Below are 17616 nucleotides of genomic sequence, written 5' to 3'. Positions count from 1 at the left end.
CTTTTTTTTTTTTTTTGTTCATCCCATGTTTTCCTTAAAGTCCACAGGAATAATGCCTGGTACCCAAAATGTTTTCTTTTCTTTTCTTTTCTTTTTTTTTTTTTTAAGATTTTATTTATTTATTCATGAGACAGGGAGAGAGAGAGGCAGAGACACAGGCAGAGGGAGAAGCAGGCTCCATGCAGGGAGCCCGATGTGGGACTTGATCCCAGGACCCCAGGATCACACCCTGGGCCAAAGGCAGGTGCTAAACCACTGAGCCACCCAGGGATCCCCCAAAATGCTTTCAATAAATACTAGCTGAATGCATTAAGTTGGGCTGCCTGAGAAAAGTCTTTAGACTAATAATTGGAACACTCCATTTTCTCCAAGAAAACGTTTGTACATTTATCCAAGAACCTAATTTTTGGACAGGCCTAAGCAGTGAGGAAAGTGATGGAAATGTGTGAGGCTGTTAATTTGCTTGAGATGGCTATTGATTCTCCAGCTGTATTTACACTCTGCTTCAAAGAATAAACATCACTTCAATTAGGCCAACCTAAATGTTTATTTCTTTGAAAACACTATTTCCAAAACATAAGCACTTGTTTTACTACATCTTTTGGAGAGTCAGATTCACATGATTCTTCAAATACTTCTACCGCTCACACAACTTGGAACTTTGGAATTAGGCCAACTCATTGGCCTCTGAGTTGCTATCTCCCATTCTGAAGTTGCTTCCCAGACAGATTTTGTTTCAATTTGAAAAGTGAGAATAGTGAAGAAGTTAAAGGGCTTTATAAACTGTATAACAGACTTGTGTTCTTTAAAATTATTCTTCAAAAAATTGCCATCTTTTTTATTTTCTTCAATAACAAGTGACTTCTTCCTTTTCCCCACAGAATGGTGCTCTGGCATAGAGTCATAAACCATCTTGACATGCCAGGCAATATAAGTAATTCTGAAGCCACATGCAATCAATTCTAGCACTCCATTCCAGGGGCAGTTGAAAAAATTTTTACTTCAGGTGGGTAGCCTTAAAAAATAAAAAGAAAAGAATACTACAACTTATACTGGAATATGTTAAGAGGTTTTTTTGGGGGGGGGTTGGTTTCCAAATATATAATAACTTTTAAGAAAAAAATTATTTAGTTAAGGAGTATCTATAAAACCATGCAGTGTGAAATGTTCTCATTCCTATATGACCTTGATAGGGATAATCTACTTCAATTTTCTTCTAGAAAGTGTTGGGGAGGCACAGTTGGGAGTCCACTGAGCTGAACTGTGATTTGTTGGGTCAGTCCTTGTGGAGATGGATCCAGTAAACAACACTTTGTCCAGACAGTGGGATTAATATGGAGCATGGCCAATGGTCCTTTCCAGTCATAATACTTAGCTTTTCCAGGTTAAAAAAAAAATCATTGTCCAAAAACTAAGAATAAACTACGTAAGAATAAACTATAGTTTAGAGAAAAATTAAGATTCAAGAAGAATCTTAAAATAGGATTTCCAAGAGTCAAGGAACCAACTCAGCAGTTGGTTAAGTCTCATCCTGGGTCTGTGGTGGCTTCTGGTATAGAGGTAAGGCAGAGTCAGGATAGAATACCTTATTCAGAACATGCATTTCCAGTTTATTTATTACTTTACCTCATTCATCACACTTCCCCATTAAGAGGGTCATCTCAGCAACCAATATATGAAAGGATATAACATTTAGTGATTGATATAACGTCTATGTTACTTATCACTCCTGGAACACAAGAGTATCTTACCTGCAGCAAAGGCATCAGCTGCAAACCCAGTGCTTGCTCATAGAGTAAGTTCAGTTCTGCACAACTAGAGAAGGAGAGTTTGGAAGTGTAGAGGTAATAGTGCACATGCCTAAATGTGGAACCATCTCTGTCGATGAAGAGCCTCTGGCTTTCCAAAGAGGTCAAGGCTGAAGCCTCTTTCCATAGCAGGGAATCTGGAAACTGAGCAAGTTTGTTTCTGGGAACTGAGAAATGCCAGCCGCCAACGTTGAAATGAAACAAATCCTCCGCTGATTCATGAGGCATGCCAGGCTCCTCCTAAAAGAATGAAAAGAGAGCTATGCAAGAAAAAGAAATAAAAAGCATCCATATTGGAAAGGAAGAAGTAAAACTATCTCTATTTGCAGATGATGTGATCTTGCATACAGAAAACCCCAAAGAATTCACTAGGAAATTATTAGAAATAGGTTCAACAAGGGTGAAAAGTATAGATCAATATATATAAATTGTATTTTTATTTTTTAATATTATTTATTTATGTATTTATTTGAGAGGGAGAGAGAGAGAGAGAGCACACGTGCATGAGACTGGGCAGGAGGCAGAGGGAGAGAGAGAATCTTAGGTGAGCTCCGCCCCAGCACAGAGCCTGTTGAGGGGCCTGATCTCACAATGCTGAGATCATGAACTGAGCTAAAATCAAGAGTCAGATTCTTAACTAACTGAGCCACTCCTCAATTGGGTTATTGTACACTAGCAATGAACAATCCAAAAATGAGATTAAGAAAACAATTCTATTCCAATAGTATGAAAAAGAACAAAATATTTAGGAATAAATGTAACAAAAGAAGAGTAATACTTGTACTCTGAAAAATTCAAAACATAGTTGAAAGAAATTTTAAAAGACTTAAGTAAATGGAAAAACATTTCATGTCTACCAATTAGACTTAATACTTGTTAAGATTGCAATATTCTCTAAATTTACTACAGATTAAACACAGTCCCTATGAAAATTCCAGTTGCCTTTTTTTGCAAAAATTTACAACCTGATGTTAAAATTCATATGGAAATACAAAAGACCCCAAATAGTTTTTTTTTAAATCTTGAAAAAGGAGAACAAAAGTTTTTTAAAGATGTATTTATTTATTTATTTGAGAGAGAAAGTAAGGGGGGAGGGACAGAGGGGGAGAATCTCAAGCCAACTCCCCACTGAGCATGGAGCCCAAGATGGGGCTCAATTCCACAACCCATGAGATCGTGACCTGAGCTGAATCAAAAGATAGACACTTAACTGAGCCATCCAGGCAACTCAAGGAGAATAAAATTTGATGATTCACACTTCCCAATTTCAAAACTTACTAAAAAGCTATAGTGATAGGGACAGTGTGCTATTGGTATAAGGAAAACAAATGGATAAGTGGCAAAGCACTGAGAGTCCAGAAATAAACCTTTATATTTATGGTTAATTGATTTTGATAAGGGAGCCAAGGCTATTCAATGAGTAAAGAATAGGCTTTCCAAAAAATGGTGCTGGGACAACTGGATATCCACATTAAAAAAAAAAAAAAAAAAAGGAAGTTAGACCCCTACCTCACACCATACACAAAAATTAACACCAAATGGACCAAACCTAAAAATAAGAGCTAAAAATATAAAAACTCTTAGAGGAAAACACAAAATCCTCATGATTTTGGATTACGTAATGCCTTCTTAGATGAGATACCAAAGGTACAAGTGAAACAAATATAACTTCACCAAAGTTTAAAACTTTTGTGCTTCAAAGGACACCATCAAGAGAATAAAAAGACAACGCATATAATGGAACAAAATATTTGCAAACCACATATCTGGTAAAGAACTTGTATTTAGACTACATAAATAACTCTTAAAACTCAATAATAAAAAGATGGACCTCCAGATTTAAAAGAGAGCAAAAAGTCTAAAAAAGACATTTATCTAAAGATACACAAATGGTCATTAGGACATGAAAAGATAATTAACATCATTTGCTATTAGGGAATTGCCCATCAAAACTTGCAATGAGGTGTCACTTCACACCCAGTAGAATCACCTGAATCACAGCGATAACAACAAGGGCTGACAAGGATTGGAGAAATTGGAACTCTCTTACACTGCTGGCGAGTGTTAAATGGTGCAGCTACTCTGGGAAAGAGTTCAATAGTTCCTCAAAATGTTAAATATGTAGTTACTATATGGCCCGGCAATTCTATGTCTAAGTATAAACTCAAGAGAAATGAAAACCTATGTCCACACAAAAACTTGCAAATGTTCATAGAAGCATTATTGATAATAGTCAAACATTAGAAACAACCCAATGTTGATCAACTAGGCACTGAACCACTGAGCCACCCAGGGATCCCCTGAACTGTAAACTTTAAATGGTAAATTGTACTATGGGAATTATTTCTTTATAAAGCCGTTTAAAGCAGAGAGTTATGAGGCTCTGTGTTGGGCTCTGCACTCAGTATGGAGTCTGCTTGGGATTCTTTCCTTTTTCCTCTCCCTCCCCCTCTGCCCCTCCCCCTGCTGTCTTTCCCTCTCTCTCTCTCTCTCTCAAACAAATAAATAAAATCTTAAAAAAGACAGAGTTATTAAGAGGTGTTCCCACCCCACTGAGCATATGCAGAGCTCTCTTGGGATCATACCTACAGAGACATTACATTATTGAGGCCATAGCAGGATAGCTGAATGCTGTGGTTTCCTTTTTATATATACAAAGGCAGCAAAGATCATTAACCTTCCTCAGCTTGTATGAAGATTATCTATTCATAAGTGAATTATTTTGCTTCAAGATGGCCGAGCTTATCAACACTATAGAAAAGTAGAACATATAAACATACAAACCATCAAACACACAAAGCATCTGTATCAGAATTTAAAATAAACACTCAAGGAGCACTACTTTTATAAACAAAATTTAAGAGCTAGTAAATAGTATATAAAATTTTACCTTAAAAAGAACCATAAAACAATTTTGAATGCTAAGTAAAAATTATGCATCTGAAGCAACTGGAGTTCAGTGTGCTGATATTTATAACATTTTGAAACGCATCAAAAACCCGATATGGATTGATAAAGGGATAGACAGATGGACATATGTAATAAAACAAATACAGCAAGATGTTCACTGTAAAACCCAGGCAGTGGGTATATAGTTCTTTCCACCTTTCCAAAAGTTTTAAAATTTGTGTTAAAATGTTGGTGGCAGAGGCGGGGTGTTAAGTAAGAGATGACTGCTTAGAGAGAAAAGGCCCACTTCAACAAAATCTGCATCTTCTATTTTGACAGCTGAGGAAGCAAAATAAATGCACATAACAAAGAAGTGGGTGGAATTCTTTTCTCTTACCACAACCTGGTCTAAGTATTCAGATGTAAAGAAGAACAATTATATATGCCACATTTCAGGCTAGAAGAATTAAAGGGGCCATGAGAAAGACTACAGATTTTTAAATGGTGTCATGATTTGCAGAAGCAGAGGGGGGAAAATAGCCAGTCTAATGAACTAATTAATTTAGGCTTTTGAATCTTGGTCCTTTTAAACAGGGCTACAGCTGAGCACGATAAGCTAATGGTAAATAAGAGCCCCACCTCCACCAGAAAGCAAATATGCAAGGACTCTTGATTTTGCTGTCTGTTCTCCTTAAAGGTGACCAGCTGGTTGACAGCTCATTTTAAGTGCTCCTACTGTGCGGATTTTGGCTGCCAGAGAAAACCTCCTCCTTGAAGGTGAGCCACAATTTTGTTCTCAGTCCTCTTTTCTTACTTAGTAAGGATAGGCTTTGACAAGAGTGTCCTGGCTCAAGATTTTAACTCCTTCTTACACATACATGTCCCATCTACAGGTGGGCTCTTAAGAGATGCCTACTGGAGTCAGGGTAAGGGTTAAGGATGTGGCTGTTCTTTCTAGAGTTTTCTTTCCAAAGACTGCACAACAGTTAGCGTAGAACTATCCCAGTCTGGGGAGAGCCCTCGGTCAGAGGCCAGCTTAGGGACCTGTAGTACTTGAAGGACAAAAGGCTTCTTGACAGACTGACTACAGGAAATGGGGTAGCCCTAGCCTAATCATCTCCAGCCCATTCCAAAGAGCATCTCTCTTTTCCGCACTGAACCTCTTCTCCCCTTCCATATCAATTTCTAGAGCTAGAACGATCTTATCATCAACTCTTCAGAGTCAAGTTCCCCAAGGGTTCATATCTGGGGCTCCCTCCCTATCATGCCTCAGAGAGCTGCCCCCCACCTCCTACCCCAATCCTTCAGCTCTGGACACCTCCCCCGCCCCATTCACCCGCTGGCCACTGCCTGGTCTCAGACTCAACATCTCCAAACGCTGAGATATGAAGAGCTTGACCTCGTCAAGGGGCACACCTCCACCTCTCAGACCTGAAGTCCCCCCAAACTTCAGGACTGGAACCCTTCATCCTTCAAAGCAGGCTCATTCTTCCAGCCCCTCCGAGCCAGGCCCCCTCTCCCCGCAAACCTTTCAAAACTGGGGCCATTTCCTACCCCATGTCCCAGAGCCAGGTCCCTAACCCCATAGCCCTCATCCTCGGCCACACCGCCTCCCCAGTCGCCGCTTTGGTGTTTTTGGCGCCCCCGCCAGGGCCGGATCCATACCATCGTCGGGACTCCGGAGGCGGGCAGGCGCGCGGCCACCGCAATAACGGCCCCGGGCCTCGACGGCACGCGCGGGGGGGCGGGGCCTGCGGCGGGGGCGGGGCCTGGCGGGGGCCAGCCTGTCTCGCGGACCGAGACAGGTGAGGGGCGGCCGGGGATGGCGGAGCAGTGGGATCTGGACGAGGAAGGCGTCCGCCGCCTGGGGGCGCTGACTCTGGAGCAGCCCGGTAGGGCGGGGCGGGGAGGCCCTGGGCCGGGAGCGTGGGGTCTGAGGCTGAGGGCAGAAAACAGGTGGAGGCGAGGAAACCTCAGGTGGTCGCGGGGGAGTGGCGGCGGCGGCGCGGTCCCTGAGGCGGAGGAGGAGATACTGAGGCAGAAGTTACCCCGAGGTGGAGGTAAAGGACGGTGAAGTAACCGGAGAGTCCGGGGAGGAGGGCGAGGAACTGAAGGAGACCCACGGAGTCCGAAGGGGAGAAGGAGAAACTAGACTAACGGGACGCGGTGGCCGGAAGCACAGAACTGGACGGAGCCTGAGCTGGTGGAAGGAAACGGAAGCCCCGGGGGCGTTGTCGGGAGATCCGAGGGCGCGGCGCTCTGAGGAAGGCGCCACGGCCCAGGGCGTTCGTTCGGCGTTTTCTGAGATTTCAGACCCAGGAGGGCTTTTCCTCTTTAGGGTGAAGTGAGAAAGGATGTTCCCTCATCAACGTCTAGCCTCCGCCTCAAGGACGTGGGTTTTTTTATTTTATTTTTTTAAAACCCATCTGGATGCGCGGCCTCCTTTTAAGAGACACTGAGAAAGGCGCCTAAATTGTAAAAAGCAATAGCGAAAGAGCTGATCTCTCAGGGCGCTAGAGAGAACCGGCTGAGTGACCGCTGAGCCCAGCTGGGACCTGGGGTCTGATTCACACAGCTTGTTTTCTGAATTTCTGAGGAGTAGAAATGTTGGAAAAGTTATCGGCATTCCTAATTCAGCTTTCACCCTTAATGAATTTACTCTAGCATTCAGGCCCCGTGTAAAATGCTCCCCGACGCCCCCCGCGATGCTTAATCCCCGAAACAAGCCTGTAAAGTAGATGCTGTTACTGTGCTTATTTTACAGATGGGTTAAGATTAGGTTTAGGGTCCCGTCCAAAGGGACACAGCCAGGGTTTATTAACCCAGGACTCTCGAGTCCAGAGCCTATACTCAAATAACCATAACAAAAAATTGCCTCTCATGCTTCCTCTAGTACCATTTATTTATGGGACGAGATAATTTTGCTGTTTAAAAATTATTATTTAAAATTTATAAAAACTTGGGCAGCCCGGGTGGCTCAGCGGTTTAGCGACGCCTTCAGCCAGGGCCTGATCCTGGAGACCTGGGATCGAGTCCTACATCAGGCTCCCTGCATGGGGCCTGCTTCTCCCTCTGCCTGTGTCTCTGCCTCTCCCTCTCGCTCTCGCTCTCTCTCTCTCTCTCTGTGTCTCTCATGAATAAATAAATCTTAAAAAATTTATAAAAACTAGGGCATGCTAGAAACAAGCATTACATGAATGACAAAGAGGTTATTAATCTTTCCTTCCTCTGGAAATGCCTCCACCCCCAACAAAGGTAATGGTTTGGTATGTGTATGTGTAGACTGATGCAAATATTTCAGGTTTATTTTTTCTTTTCTACACTACTTTGAGCTCTCCTATTTTACAAGTTAACTAAGAAAAGCTTTATTGGTTTGACACACTTTTGTACTTTTCTTGCCCTTATAAAAATATTGATTCAATTTTATTCAGTTGGGGGGGGCATGTACTCCTTCCATTCTCCAGCTATAATGATACATGGCAGATTTTTTTTTTTTGCTTGCTTTTGTTTTCTTGTTTTGTTACAGCTGTTTGAATAACAAAATTAACTGTTCAATATGACAATTCAAACAATGCTAAAGTGTCTAAAATAATATTCTTCCAGGACACCCCGGGGGGGGGGGGGGCTCAGCAGTTGAGCACCTGCCTTTGGCTCAGGGCTTGATCCTGGAGTCCCCGATTGAGTCCCACAGTTGGCTCCCTGCATGCAGCCTGCTTCTCCCTCTGCCTCTCTCTCTCTCTCTCTCTCTCTCTCTCTCTGTGTCTCTCATGAATAAATAAATAAAATCTTTAAAAAATAAAAAATAAAATATTCTTCCCTCTCTTTCTTTCCATACCTTTCCCATTACTTATACAAACATATACACATAGGTATTTTTTTTAAGGTATAAGAACATATCTATTATTTGGCAATTTGCTTTAATTTTTATCAGTAAAACAGATATTTTCAATTAATGTGCTGATATCCGCATTCTAAAATTATGTAAAAAATCACAACAGTCATCTCTGGGGGAGAAAGGCTTTTACTTTTATTCTGTACTTTTCTGTATTGTTGGAATTTTCTGGCTACATAATAAGTGTTAATTTCTTTTTAATGTCCACAATCTTGGTGCAGTTATAGACTGTTTTGTATGTTTGGGTTTTTTTGTTATATTTCTCTGTACTAAAAAATTCCCATAAATGTTTAAATTATCCTTTGCCATGCAGAAAATTTTCATTTTAAGGTATTTAAGCTTATTTTTCCTTATGATTTGTGATTTTTTTTGTCTTATTGAGTTTTTCCCTACACTGATGAATAAAATTTTTTTTCTAAAAGTTCTGCAGCTTTGCTCTTCACCTTAGGTCTAATTGACTTGAAAATTTTTTTTATACAATATGGGATTTGGTATAATTTTATTTTTTATACTGATAGCCAGTTTCCTTGGAACCTGTTTATAGTATCTCTGCTATATTCCAAGTCCCTTTGTAAATGTGGATCTGTTTCTAGGCTTTCTGTTCTGTTCCACTATTTTGTTTTGCCTATTCCTACACCAATATCACACTTTTGTAACTACCGTGGCCTAACAGTAGGTTTTGATAACGGGTAGAGTCGATGCCCTCCTTCAGTTTGCTTTCCTCTTTGTCCATCAAAGTTGTCTAGGCTATTCTTAGCCCTTTATTCTCATTTAGAATTTTAGAATCAGCTTGTCAGTTTTCATGAAAGCATCTTTTTTTTTTAATATTTTTATTTATTTATGATAGTCACACACACACACAGAGAGAGAGAGAGAGAGGCAGAGACATAGAGGGAGAAGCAGGCTCCATGCACTGGGAACCCGACGTGGGATTCGATCCCAGGTCTCCAGGATCGCGCCCTGGGCCAAAGGCAGGCACCAAACCGCTGCGCCACCCAGGGATCCCCTCATGAAAGCATCTTAAGCATGGATGTGTCCTGATCTAATACTTATTTTTAAAATATGACTCTCACCCATTAAAAGCCTATTCAGTAGTCCAGATAAGAGAGAATGAGTGGCTTGGACTAGGAGGATGACAGTGGACAGAGTCAAGGTGTATTTTGTGGGTAAACAGGACAGGACTTACAAAAATAATTGAATATGAGAGATGAGGAAAGGGAAGATTAAAAAATAACACTTAGCCTTGGTTTAAGTTATTGCTGGGTGGACAATGGTGCTATATATATATATATACACACACACACACACACACACACACACACACATAGAGAGAGCAAAGACTATGGGAAATATAGCTTGGGGAAAGGGAATCAAGAATGCTGTTTTGAACATATTAAGTTTAAAATACCTACTAGACATTTAAAGATGAGATTTTTAGTAGGTAATTGGATATACAAATCTGGATTTCGGAGAGAGGTCAAGGTTAGAGATGTAAATTTTGGGAGACAAAGCAAATAAATAATATTTAAAGTGATGGGAATGGGTGAACTCACCTAACTAGAGAATGTGTATGGAGAATAGAAGAAGGTTTAAGACTCATCATGGGGTATTTCAATGTTTAGAGGTTGAATAGAGAAAGAAGAACATGATGTCTTGGAATTTAAGAAAGGGTAGTAATCAAGGAAATAATGATCAGCTGTGCTAAATGCTATTGACAGGCTAAGCAAGCAGGAAATATATCTGTTAGGTTTGGCAACATGGAACTCATTGATCACTTTAACTAGGGGAGTTTCAAGAGAATGGGGAGGAGGGAAGCCAGACTGAGTTGGGATGAAAAGGAAATATGTGAGGGAAAAGGGATAGTGAAAGTAAGAACCTTTCCTTAGAAATTTGGCTATAGGGCAGCCCTGGTGGCCCAGCGGTTTAGCACCGCCTTCAGCCCGGGGTGTGATCCTGGAGACCCAGGATTGAGTCCCACCTCAGGCTCCCTGCATGGCGCCTGCTTCTCCCTCTGCCTGTGTCTCTGCCTCTCTCTCTCCTCTGTGTGTGTCTGTCATGAATAAATAAATAAAATCTTAAAAAAAAAAAATTTGGCTATAGGGACACCTGGGTGGCTCAGTGGTTGAGCATCTGCCATCAGCTCAGGGTGTGATCCTGGAGTTCCCCGGGGTTGAGACCCACATTGGGCTTCCCGCATGGAGTCTGCTTTTCCCTCTGCCTATGTTTCTGCCTCTTTCTTTTTGTGTCTCTCATGAATAAATAAATAAAATCTTTAAAAAATTTTTTTGCTATACAAGGGAACACAGAAGTGGAATAATTAGTTGAGGGATATGATGTGGGATCAAGAACAAGTTTTTTAAAGACACAATAATATTTTTATGCTGACGATAATTATTTGGTACAGAAAATATATAGTTATATACTTCTTTGCCTTTTAAAAATTATTCAGTTAATTTATTATATGGGTAATTTAATAATTGTACAGTGAAAAGTAAGTCTTAACCACCCCCCTTCCCTGGCCTTGGCTCAGGCCCAATTCTCCTAAAGACAATCACTGTTACCAGTATCTTGGATAGCTTCCTAGAAATATTCTCAACATACATAAGCATATATCACTTATTTTGTAATTATTAAAAAAGATTTTATTTATTTATTCTTGAGAGACACAGGCAGAGGGAGAAGCAGGCGCCATGCAGGGAGCCTGATGTGGGACTCGATCCCGGATCTCTGAGATTAGCCTTGGGCCGAAGGCAGGCGCTAAACCGCTGAGCCACCCGGGCTGCCCATTATTTTATAATTTTTTATTATGGCAATATACAAATATATACAAGAGTAGAGACAACAGGGCAGCCCCGGTGGCTCAACAGTTTAGCGCTGCCTTGGGCCCAGGGTGTGATCCTGGGGACCCCGGATCGGTCCTGCGTTGGGCTCCCTGCATGGAGCCTGCTTCTCCCTCTGCCTGTGTCTCTGCCTCTCTCTGTGTGTGTCTCTCATGAATAAATAAATAAATAAATCTTAAAAAAAAAAAAAAAGAATAGAGACAACAGAATAATCAACTCCCATTACCCCACCTCAGCTCGTATTGTCAATTTACAGCCAGTCTTTCATCTATACCTTACCTAACTTCTACTCCGCCTAACCCCTGCACTGTTTATTTTGAAGCAAATCCCTAGCATATGATTTAACCCATATATATTTTAGTATGTATCTTTAAAAGATAAGAACTCTTAAAAATAATCACTTATAAACCTAAAAATATTTAATAGTAACTTCTTGATATCTTCAAATATGCAACCAGGTTTCTTATTTCACCAACTGTCCTAAAATTTTTCTGAATCAGGATCTATGTATGGTTTACTGTAAGTGGTTGATATTTGTCTTTTTAAAAAAAATTCCAGGGGAGCCTCAGTGGCTCAGTTGGTTAAGTGTCTGTCTTCAGCTCAGGTAATGATCCTAGGGTCCTGGGATCAAGCCCCATGTTGAGCTCTCTGCTCAGCGGGGAGTCTGCTTCTCTCTGGCTCTATCCCTCCTTCTGCTCTCACTCTGTCAAATAAAACCTTTAAAGGGCCACCTGGGTGGCTCAGTCAGTTGTGTTTCTGCCTTCAGCTCAGGTCATGATCAGGGTCCTGGGATTGAGCCCCACATTGAATCCCCTGCTGAGCAGGGAGCCTGTTTCTCCCTCTCCCTCTGCCTCCCTCTCCCTCTGCCTGCTGCGCCCCCCTGCTTGCGTTCTTTCTCTGTGTGTCAAATGAATAAATAAAAAATCTTAAAAAAATTTTTAAAATGTTTAATTCCAATATAGTCAATATACTGTGTTATATTCATTTCAGGTGTACAATATAGTGATTCAACGATTTCATGCATCACCCAGTGTTCATCCTGACAATGGCACTCCTTTAAAAAAATATTTTATTTATTTATTCATGAGAGACACAAAGAGGCAGAGACAAAGGTAGAGGGAGAAGCAGGCTCCCCAAGGGAAACCCAATGTGGGACTCCATCCCCAGACCTGGGACGACACTCTGAGCTGAAGGAAGATGCTCAACCGCTGAGCCACCCAGGCGTCCCAACAATGGCACTCCTTAATCAGCATCACCTATTTCACCCCTCTGGTAACCATCAGTTTGTTCTCAACAGTTAAGAGTCTGTTTCTTGGCTTGTCTCTCTTTGTCTTTTTCCTTTCTCCTTTGCTCATTTGTTTTGTTAAATTCCACATATGAGTGAAATCATAAGGTATTTGTCTTTCTTTGGCTTATTTCATATGACATTATACAGTTGATATTTGTCTTTCTTTAAGATTTTATTCATTTATTCATGAGAGACACAGAGAGAGAGAGAGAGGCAGAGACACAGGCAGAGGGAGAAGCAGGCTTCATGCAGGGAGCCCGAGGTGGGACTCGATCCTGAGACTCCAGGATCACACCTGGGCGGAAGGCAGGTGCTAAAACCGCTGAGCCACCTGGGGTTGCCCGATATTTGTCTTAAATATTATTTGATCTATAGATTCCCCCTTCTTTTTTTCCTTGCATTTTCTATTGTCCTTAAAGAAACTAGGCCATTTGTCTTGAATAGTTTCTTACAATTTGGATTTTGCTCCTGACATTCCTAAGATGTTTAACATTTTCCCCTGTTCTTATGAATTACTAGTTAGGTGAAGCTTGATTAGATTTGGGTTGGTTTGTTTTTTGCAAGACTACTTCATAGGTGAGGGTATATACTTCTGTCATGAAGTATATAATTATCTGGTATTCTTTTTGTGATATTATCAGCTATTGAATACAACTGTGTAAAGTCCATTAATTCATTGGGGATTGCAAAAATGATATGATAATTTTCTAATTCTGTCTTTCATTTTTATTAGTTGTAAGACTTATATAAAAAAAGACATTTCCTATCAACTATTTGGTTATCTTGAGGTACAGTTTGTAGAGGAAAAACAGGATAGATACTTTGATTTTTTTTCAGCTTATTTATCAGTTTTTGGGAAAATGAGTTCTCTTAGCATCCCCTAAAGGTGACCAATGAGAGAGTTGTTTTGTTTTCTGAGTATCAGTATAAATTCACGGATTTAAGTGTTTTTGGTGTGTTCCAATCCATTGTAGTTATTATCATAATTGCTACTGAACTTGTCCCAACTTTGGCTCGTGGAAAATCTTTTAGGTTGATTCCTGAGGCCTTTTTAAAGTTTTCTTTATTTCTTTTTAAGATTTTATTTATTTATTCATGAGAGACACAGAGAGAGAGAGGCAGAGACACAGGCAGAGGGAGAAGCAGGCTCTATGCAGGGTGCCCGATGTGGGACTCAATCCTGGGACTCCAGGATCATGCCCTGGGCCAAAGGCAGGCGCTAAACCACTGAGCCACCCAGGGATGCCCTAAAGTTTTCTTTATTTGAAAGTGTTTCATCATCATTATAAACAAGCTTTATTAAAGATTATGAATTCAGTTTCCAAGGGAGTTATAAATGATTTTCTATAGAGAGATTATTTACTTGATGTGTTGTTTTCATGGATAAGATATGTTTTGACCCATTGGGGTTATGTAGGTCATGTATTAAAATTGGAAGTTTGGGATCCCTGGGTGGCGCAGCGGTTTGGCGCCTGCCTTTGGCCCAGGGCGCGATCCTGGAGACCCGGGATCGAATCCCACGTCAGGCTCCCGGTGCATGGAGCCTGCTTCTCCCTCTGCCTGTGTCTCTGCCTCTCTCTCTCTCTCTGTGACTATCATAAATAAATAAAAATTAAAAAAAAAAAAAATTTAAAATTGGAAGTTTATTCTATTGTTCTTGACATCTGTGACATGCAATGTTTGATCTGATCTCTGACCTATTTGTCTTCACTCTTTTTATAAACATTGAAACTGCATAACTTTTAAGACCTTGCACTTCAGGACGCCTGGGTGACTCAGCAGTTAAGCATCTGCCTTTGGCTCAGGGTGTGATTCAGGGTGATCCCCGCATCCCGCTCCTTGCTTGGAGCCTGTGTCTCCTCCTCTGCCTGTGTCTCTCTGCCTCTCTTCCTGTGTCTCTCATGAATAAATAAATAAAATCTTTAAAAAAAAATGACCTTGCACTTCATATGAATCATAAAAGACTGTTGGGGCACCTGGGTGGCCCAGTGGTTGAGCCTCTGCCTTTGGCTCAGGTTGTGATCCCAGGGTCCTGGGATCAAGTCTTGTGTTGGGCTCCATGGGGAGCCTGCTTCTACCTCTGCCTATGTCTCTGACTCTCTCTCTCTGTGTCTCATGAATAAATAAGTAAAATCTTTTTTAAAAAATCACTGTGGCAGTTTATCATTTGAGTGATAATCCTAGTTCTCTTCAAAATATTAAAATGTCTGCTCTTTGAAACAGACTGCAGTGAAAGACATGAGAAATGCTGCAGGGCACTGATAGAATAATTGACCTTAGCTTTTGTCTCATGGTAATAGATTCTTAGGGTACCAGATCATTGCATACTACAGGACTACAAATATGCTGCCCTCAAAGTCAGGAAAAAAATTTTTTTGAGATATAATTCATATACTATAAAATTTAAAGTATATAATCTAGTGCCACTTAGTTCATTGTGCAACCATTACTATTGTCTAGTTTCAGAACATTTTTTTTCGTCAGCCCTAAAGGAAACTCTATACACATCAGGCAGTCCCTTCTCATCTCCAGCTTTCACCCGAGCCCCTGGAAACCACTAACCTGTTTCTGTCTCTATGGATTTGCCTGCTTTGGATATTCCATATAAGTAGAATCATACAATATATGGCTTTTTTAATCTGGCTCCTTTCACTTAGCATGATATTTTAGTATATGTGCTGCCAAAGCGAGTACCTTAGCATGGTATTTTAAAGTTCATCCATATTTTATCATGTATGGGTACTTTGTTCCTTTTTTTTATTAATAGAATTTATTTTTTTAAGATTTTATTTATTTATTCATGAGAGACACAGAGGGAGAGAGGCAGAGACATAGGCAGACGGAGAAGCAGGCTCCATTCAGGGAGCCTGACGTGGGAATCGATCCCAGGATTCTAGGATCACACTCTGGGCCGAAGGCAGGTGTTAAACCTCTGAGCCACCCAGGGATCCCTTGAATTTATTTTTTAAAGCATTTTTAGGTTTATAGAAAAGCTGAGCAGAGAGTACAGAGAGTTTTGTAAAAGCTCCCTCTTCCCCTCATATCTCCCCCACATCTCCCCACAATTTCTCCTATTATTATCTTGCATTTGTGGTACGTTTGTTGTGATTGATGAACTAATATAAATATATTATTATTAACTGAAGTCTGTTGTTTACATTAAGATTCTTTCTTTGTGTTGTATGATCGTGTTTTGACAAATATGTAATGTCACGTGTATACCATTAGAGTATCAAACAGAATAGTTCTACTGCCCTTAATATCCCCTATGTTCCATCGGTTCATCCCTCCCTTTCCACTTAACCTCTGGCAACTACTCATCTTTTTACTAGTACTTTTTTCAGAATGTCATAAGAATGTCGTAAGTAATCATTTAATATGTAATCACTGGCAACTACTAGCCATTTTTTTTTTTTTTTCTACTAGCCATTTTAAAAAAAGATTTGAGAGAGAGAGGGCATGTGTGTGGAAGTGTGGGGGAGGGCAAGGGAAAAGGGAGGGAGAGACTCCCCCCACCAGCAAGCTCCCCACTGAGCACAGAGCCTGACACAGGGCTGCAAGGCTCCATCCCAGGGCCCTGGGATCATGGCCTAAGCCAAAATCAAGAGCTAGATCTTTAACCGACTGAGCCACCAAGGCACCCTCAACCACTAACCTTTTTAAAAAGCCTTTTAATTGAGATATAAATGACATACGTTATATTAGTTTCAGATATACAAGATAATGATTTGATGTTTGTATACATTTTGTTGTGTATACATACAATAAATCTAGTTAACATTTGTCACCTTACATAGTTACAAAGAAATTTGTTTTCTTGTAATGAGAACATGTAAGACCTACTTAGCAACTTTCAAATATGCAATGCAGTATTATTAAATAGTCACCATTCTGTACATCAGTGAGCTGTTTAGTGTTGCCTTTTTCACAATCTCATATAGTTGGAATCATACAACACGTAAGCTTTTCAGATGGCTTCTTTCACTTAGCAATATGTATTTAAATTTTCTCTGTCTTTCCACAGCTCAATTGATAGCTCATTTCTTTTTATTGATGAATAATATTACACTGCGTGGAGGTACCATAGTTTATTTATCCACTTGCTTATTGAAGAACATCTTGGTTGCTTCTAAGTTTTGGCAGTTATAAATTGCTATAAACATTCAGGTTTATACATACAAGCCTTTATGTACATAAAGGTACATATGGTATATACCTATGGTATAGGTGCTATAAACCTAGAGGTTTCTGGGATGCCTGGGTGGCTCAGTGGTTGAGTGTCTGACTTCAGCTCAGGGCATGATCTGGGATTCCCAGGATCAAGTCCTGCATGGGGCTCCCTGCATGGAGCCTGCTTCTCCTCCCTCTGCCTGTGTCTCTGCCTCTATGTGTCTCTCATGAATAAATAAATAAAATCTTTAAAAAGTATATAGAAGTTTATGTGTGGACATAAACTTTCAACTCATTTGGGCAAGTATCAAGGTGCATGATTGCTAGATCATCTGGTAAGCTGTGTTTAGACGGCTGTGTTTAAGACACTACCAAACTGTCCCAGGCACCCCTAGAGTCACACAGGTACCTCTGATCTTCACTTTTTAAAGGACTTTTTATTTTATTTTATTTTTTAGTTCTATCTTTGTTTTCAAATCTTCCTTTTTTCCTGAAGATTTATTTCAAATCTTCCTTTTTTCAAAAAGTTTGAAAACTGCTGAAAAATGTAAATTAGAATTCTTAAAATAAAATAAAATTAAATTAAAATAAAAATGGTATTCCAGAGAAAAAGTAGCTAGTTAAGCTGGCATCTCAAAAATCACAGTGGGGCACCTGCGTGGCTCAGTTGGTTAAGTGTCCAATTCCTCATTTAGGCTCAGGTCATGATTTCACGGTGGTGAGATAGAG

The 17616-nt window shown here is 40.4% G+C and overlaps 2 protein-coding genes across 2 annotated transcripts in view; one reads left to right on the top strand and one right to left on the bottom strand.

Moving 5' to 3' along the window:
- The window catches only part of KCTD19 (potassium channel tetramerization domain containing 19), a 30875-nt gene extending 24510 nt beyond the window's left edge, over window positions 1–6365 (bottom strand). Inside the window, exons 1-2 of the mRNA XM_041773057.1 lie at window positions 6279–6365; window positions 1752–2048 (exon numbers count right to left, since the gene is read on the bottom strand). Coding sequence (XP_041628991.1) covers window positions 1752–2048; window positions 6279–6365 — 384 coding nt within the window. The remainder of the gene's footprint in view (window positions 1–1751; window positions 2049–6278) is intronic.
- A 121-nt stretch (window positions 6366–6486) lies between these two features.
- Window positions 6487–17616, top strand: part of LRRC36 (leucine rich repeat containing 36) — a 48113-nt gene continuing 36983 nt past the window's right edge. The window contains exon 1 of the mRNA XM_041772810.1: window positions 6487–6589. Coding sequence (XP_041628744.1) covers window positions 6520–6589 — 70 coding nt within the window. The 5' untranslated portion in view covers window positions 6487–6519. The remainder of the gene's footprint in view (window positions 6590–17616) is intronic.

Source organism: Vulpes lagopus, chromosome 10 (genome assembly GCF_018345385.1).
Source record: "Vulpes lagopus strain Blue_001 chromosome 10, ASM1834538v1, whole genome shotgun sequence".
Lineage (NCBI taxonomy): Eukaryota > Metazoa > Chordata > Mammalia > Carnivora > Canidae > Vulpes > Vulpes lagopus.
The sequence above is the reverse complement of the archived record's forward strand: the minus strand, read 5'-3'. Positions and strand labels throughout refer to the sequence as shown.